We start from the raw sequence: 6,497 nt of genomic DNA, 5'->3' as shown, positions 1-6,497 counted from the left end.
ATCAGGTGATCCGTTTGCTCGTTTGCCCCCTTATCACATAAAAAAAAAGGTACGTCATAGTAAAAACCCACGGATTGCTTTATTCAGTCATGAGTTAGGTAAGGATTTAGGTAGGTACCTATTTATTAAAATAGGATGTGTAGGTATAGTACAGTCAATTTCCAATTACTTTGTGCCAGGAACTACGTTTACAGTGATATTTTTAAAACTATGAATTATTGTTCAAATACTACACGTCTTAATTCATACTTGTTGGGAGGAAGGGAAAACTAAATAAAAAACAGGTGACTGAATATTTGGACAAGTTATATTACCTATAACAGCGGTTCCCAAACTGTGCGCCGCGGCGCCCTGGTGCGCCGTGGAAAGGCAGGAGGGGCGCGCCGTAAGTCGATCCTTCATCATTATCCAAAACCACAAAATATACAGTTATAAAATTATAATAATAATTAAGTAAATAAATCAGGTAGATAATTAAATATTAGTATAATTTGTTTATTAGTATCCACCTGCTTACCTAACTATAATCATTAAAGTTGTTTATTTATGTACCTTTTTGTAATAGCTAGGTAGAGTAGGGCGCCGTGACAAAATATTGATTGTGACGTGTAACTGCGCCGCAGACTATATATAATAAAGAAAACTTAACTAGATATCCTAATATATATATATATATATATATATATATATATATATATATATATATATATATATATATATATATATATATATATATATATATATATATATATATATATATATATATATACAATACAATATGTTCCAAATATTTATTTTAATTAGATAATAAGACAAAGTAGCCTGTCTCTTGCAGAAATAACTGATTCAGTGCGGATGACACGGCAGCCGTGTCATATATTTTTTAACGTGTGGCGTATGACACGGGAGCCGTGTCATTTAGAAAACGATTGTATCTCCCTCAAATTACACTTTAGAAGGTTATAAGGGGCTGTCATCCTTTTTTAAGCTGTATTAATTGCGGATGATACGGCAGCCGTGTCACATATATTTTTTAACGTGTGGGTGGCGTATGTCACGAGAGCCGTGCCATCCATACTTATATTATAAATGCGAAAGTATGTCTGTCTGTCTGTCTGTTACCTCTTTACGCCAAAACCGCTCAACCGTTTTTGCTGAAATTTGCCATGGAGATACCTACTTTGAGTACATCATTTGACTTAATTAATCTGAGACTGTCGGCTATCGCAGGAATTATGTCTAATCAAGAATAAAGTCAAAATTTTGACAGTAGAATATCCATAGAAGAGCGTTGATATTTTAAGCTTATAATTTTATTTATTTATTTTAAGGTCGAATTTCGACCATATTGGGCGATCTTAGAGTATTGAGAAATTGGATGTTTTCCATGCATGCATGCATGCAATAAAGTAGTGGTTATCTATGCATAAAGCTTTGTGGTCGTGTAGATAACTAAAAAAAATAAAACACAGCAAATTTATTATTTTTTAACAAAAAATTAAACCTGACCTCCAAGGTAAAAACGATATTCTTAATATGATTTAAAAAGTATGAAATAATTATTATTCTTCATTAGTGCCTTTTTCAAAATTCGACTAAATGAAGAATAAGAATTATTTCATACTTTTTAGATGAATTATATTTAGAATATCGTTTTTACCTTGGAAGTCGGGTTCAATTTTTTTTTAAATAATAATAAATTTCAATGATCACCACATAGCAATTTCGTTCAGTAGAAAAATGCCATTAGAGGCAGCACTTTAATTTTAATTAGAAACAACTTTAAATTTAAGGAATTTAAAGATATTGTGAGTCTCTCGACTGAACGGATAATGGAAGTGGCCTGCATAGAGCTGAGCCATATAATGTTTGTAAGCGTATACAGACCTCCATTTTGGGTTATACTATTCTTTTGAACAAGCTGTGGAACAAATTTGGTCAAAAATATGTGCATCTAACAAAAGGCTTATTATATGTATTGATTTTAACGTTATTTTATTGGAATCAAACTCCACTACTGCTAGATTCACATCTTTATATTTCAATAAGCACAAGCTAGATTTGCTGCTGATCAGATTTTATCAGGGTTAGCTCCCGAACTGGTGGTAGTGACCATATAGACTTTCTGAAAATATTTATGGTAATATTTATAAATAAAACATTTTGTTTTGATTTTATATATCAACTAAGTATCTAATTTTTTTTTCAGATCAACGATTCTTGGAAACGTATTGCAGATACAATGGGTATACCATTGCATGAAATAAAGAAGAAAAAAGAGAGCTTGATGGCAACCTTTCGGATTAATTTGAAAAAAAAATTAGATTCGTTAAAGTCAGGAGCTGGAGAAGAAGATGCCTTTAAACCAATTTGGCAGTTCTATGATGCGATGGAAGTATTTTTAAGGGATGTATATGAATGCAAAAGCATCTGCAATAGTGAAGAAAATGTAAGTAAAACAAAAAATAGTTTCTTATGGGTAATGTTTATTCATAAAACATGAAGTCAATTTAAACATAATAGATGCGTTTTAACTTTAAAGCAACTTATGCCTGACTGTTATTTCGTCTTTCGAAAATATGATTCATAAAGTTAACCCTTGTTTCTAGCGCATTTTCTGTACTTCTACGAGGTACACCGTTCAGTGGAGTAATACCTGTCCCTCTATCGGTAGATCTCCAGGATCCTCCTCGAACTAACTCGCCATTAACATAACTGTCTGCTGTGCCATCAGGGGTGTACAAATTCCGAGAAGTATTGCTCCTTCTTAAGAAATTGTGTAACAATATACATGTCATTGTAATTTTAGCAGCTTTAACTTCGTCCAGCGGAATACAGGTTTTAAAAATCCTAAACTTGCTAGACAGTATTCCAAAGGCATTCTCTACGACAACACGAGAGCGAGACAGTTCTTGATTGAATACTCGTTCTGGAGTATCCACTGCATGATGTCCAGGGAATGGCTTCATGATATTTGTAGCCAGCGCAAATGCCGAATCTGCTAAAAATACATAGGGCAAGTTTGTGTTTCTTTTAGGAGGTGGTAAATTGATAGCATTTGTTTCAATTTTTTGTCGTAAAATACTTTGATTATATACTCCTCCATCACTTATACGTCCAGGGCAACCTATATCTACAAACATAAAACAGTAGTCACTATCAACTAACGCTAATAGCACAATACTGAAATGCCCTTTGTAATTAAAGTATTCGGAGCCAGTGAATGGTGGTGGTAGAATCATGATATGTTTTCCGTCTAAAGCACCAACGCAATTGGGGAATCGGAAGCCTCCTGATTTAGATAACCACTCGTCCTCGGAAGTTGGAATCTGAAAAAAAAATACACAACTGTAATTGATGAAGTTTTCACGGCTCTTTCAACTTAGCATATATATTATTTTATTTCAGACCGAAGGCGGGGAGGAAGATTTACGTACTGATGAACTTGAAGTTGGAGGAAGTAGCAGTACAACCGAAGTGTACAATAGCGATACAGGAAACAGCGCCATACAATCTCCTTTGCAGAATAGAAACCCTGCAACCGCTTCTAAAGCGCAGAAACGTCGAGCACAAAATCCACTTGAGTTACAGGAAGCCAGCAAGCACATGAACATTGCTTTCAGTACACTAAATAACGTGTTACAAAGTAAGAAGCATCAAGAGGACAAAGAAAATGATGACGCTGGTTTGTTTGGTCTTCTTCTAGCAAAACAGCTGAGGGATTTCCCTAAAGAAGAAAGAGACGAATTAATGTACGAAATCCATGGATTGATCATAAACAAACGTCGTCACAGAAGGGACCGAGTGCTGCAGCCCGCTGTTTCTTCTCCGATTTTCAGTCGTAGTTCATCGGCACACGGTTCTTATTACTCGAATGATTCGCTGCCACGAAACATCTCTCCGAGCTCACACATTATACAACAGCCTTCTTTGTACTCTGAATCTGATACATCTTCGCAAATAATAATTAATCGTCCTTCATCAAAACGCAGTTCCCATATTAGACCAACAACGCAAGAAATATTGCCTCAGAGACAATATTATGTACCCAAAGTTCATATAATATCGCAAGAAACAGTCCAAGCAGGATCAAGTAATATCTTGCTTGACGCATTCGAAAGAGCGGGCATGGAACAAGAATGAAGATTATTATTTTTAACAAAAAATTAAAACCGACTTCCAAGTAAAAACAATAACATTACTTACTTGTTATTAAATGAACTAAAAATAATTAAATAATTCTTACTCTTTAGTAGTGCCTCTTTCAGAATTTGCCGAAACCTCAACTATATCTGCATACAATCTTAATAATTTTGAAGTCGGTACCAGTCCCAAAATATTTTGTCATGGAATTCACGATTCTGAGCTGGTACCGACTCAAAATAATGAAGATTGTATGCAGAAATAGTTGAGGTTTCGGAAAATTCTGAAAGAGGGACTACTAAAGAGTAAGAATTATTTAATTATTTTTAGTTCATTTAATAAAAAGTAATGTTATTGTTTTTACTTAGAAGTCGGTTTTAATTTTTTCTGAAAGAGGCACTACTAAAGAGTAAGAATTATTTAATTATTTTTAGTTCATGTAATAACAAATAATGTTATTGTTTTTAATTGGAAGTCGGTTTTAATTTTTTGTTAAAAATAATAATTTCACTCTTTTAGATAGCTATAAATGGTGTAACAAAAATAAGTGATAATACTTTAGGGTATGTACGTGTTCCTTGTAGAGAGTTCACTGTGAAAGTAGCAGCGCTGATAGACCAATTTTTTTCACTTTTGTATGGGGAAACTCGTGACGCTCGGGGCCTTGCCCATACAAACGTGAAAAAAATTTTTTTCGTCTTTCAGAGCTGCTACTTTCACAGTGAAATCTCTACAAGGAACACGTACACACCCTAAAGTATTATCACTTATTTTATTACACACTGTATAAGGCTTTCTGTAAAGACTTAAGTGTTCTGCTTTGGATCCAGGATACACCTTCATAATAGATAAACAAATTCAAGCATAACGCACACAGTCATGTGACATTAGTGACCCTGATGTGTTAGTGATGATGATGATGAATGTAATTTGCATAGTAGCATATGCTTTCAGTTATTAAAACAGCGCCTCAACCCCCAAACTTGTATAATAAACTCCTCAAATTTTAAATGTTTCCATTTAAAATTTGAGGAGTTTATTCGATTACATAAGGATCCTGTTACCAAATTTCTACCATGGTACGCCAAGTACCAATATTATAATATTACAATATTTTAAAATAACAAAAGGATATTAACAAAATCACTCATCAAACTACAGTGTATTGTTTAAAGACATATTCTGTCTCAACCTAAAAGAAAATAAAAAATAAATAGAAAATAAATACAACACTAGACGAGTAAGAGAGCAAAGACTGAAAAAACCAAAAATATTATATAACTATTATGGAAGAGGACGAATAAATACATAGTTCCTAAAATATTTAATAATTTAGATGTGTTAAGAATTGAATAAAAGTTGTCACCACCATTAAGAAAAAGTTAAAGACTGTAACTAATTACTTAATAATATAAGTTAAGTTTATTATGAGTAGTATAATTTAGTGTTAGAATATTAGTTAAAACATACTATTTTATATTTTTATTTTCTTGTTCTGTAACTTAAAGTTTAGAAGATAATTTTATTTGCGTATAGTTTATTAAGTATTTTAGCATATTGTAAACTTTATTGATGAGTGCATCTCGCCGTCAAAGAATTAGTTTGGCGAGATTTAATATGTAACAATAATATGTAGATTTTTATAAATAAATATATTTAAAAAAAATTATAATAAAGAGTAATTATTTTGTATTGAAATTAAAATAGTTTTATTTACCTTTACGAAACCCTTCAAAACAATATTGAGAGCTGAACATACTTCTTGAATAATTTTAGATATAACTTGACTTGATATTTTAAAAGTATGGTGCAAGCTCTTGTAACAGTCACCAGTAGCTAAATATCTTAATGTCACAGCCAGTCGTATTTTCACAGGAATCGCATCCCTCCAATTTGTATCTTGTTTGACAACGAAAGGAGATATTTTTTGTACGAGGGCTGCTATTTATGTATCCGGAACTGGCCACTTACAAGAACAATATTTAAAAAGTAATTACAACATTTGAAAATAGAACTCTTTGGTTGAAGAATACATTTTGTTTCATGTGACTGTCAATTATTTTTCCATTGTGGCGTCATTTTGAAAATTGCGTGTCTTCATTTGCCATGGATTTAACGCGTGAACATTTTCGTGCAATGATTTACTACGATTTTCGGCGTGGGCTAAATCAACAACAGTGCTTTATTCAACTCACCGCAACTTTTGGAGATGAAGCACCATCAAAAACCACTGTTTATCACTGGTACAGTGAGTTTAATCGTGGGCGGTCTATGCTCACGGATGAAAATAAAGAAGGTCGCCCAAAAACAGCTGTTGTCCCACAAAATATAGATGCTGTGCGGGAACTAATAAT

The 6,497-nt window shown here is 33.0% G+C and overlaps 1 protein-coding gene across 1 annotated transcript; it reads right to left on the bottom strand.

Annotated features, from left to right (window-relative positions):
- Positions 1-2,490: 2,490 nt before the first annotated feature.
- On the bottom strand, positions 2,491-6,033 carry LOC121736165. The gene is made up of 2 exons (XM_042127247.1): positions 5,861-6,033; positions 2,491-3,329 (listed from the first exon to the last, which is right to left on the bottom strand). Exon 2 carries the CDS (start codon positions 3,240-3,242, stop codon positions 2,547-2,549), a length of 696 nt encoding a protein of 231 aa, XP_041983181.1. The 5' UTR covers positions 3,243-3,329; positions 5,861-6,033; the 3' UTR covers positions 2,491-2,546.
- Between the last annotated feature and the right edge of the window lie 464 nt (positions 6,034-6,497).

Source organism: Aricia agestis, chromosome 18 (assembly GCF_905147365.1).
Source record: "Aricia agestis chromosome 18, ilAriAges1.1, whole genome shotgun sequence".
NCBI classification, from domain to species: domain Eukaryota; kingdom Metazoa; phylum Arthropoda; class Insecta; order Lepidoptera; family Lycaenidae; genus Aricia; species Aricia agestis.
The sequence above is the reverse complement of the archived record's forward strand: the minus strand, read 5'-3'. Positions and strand labels throughout refer to the sequence as shown.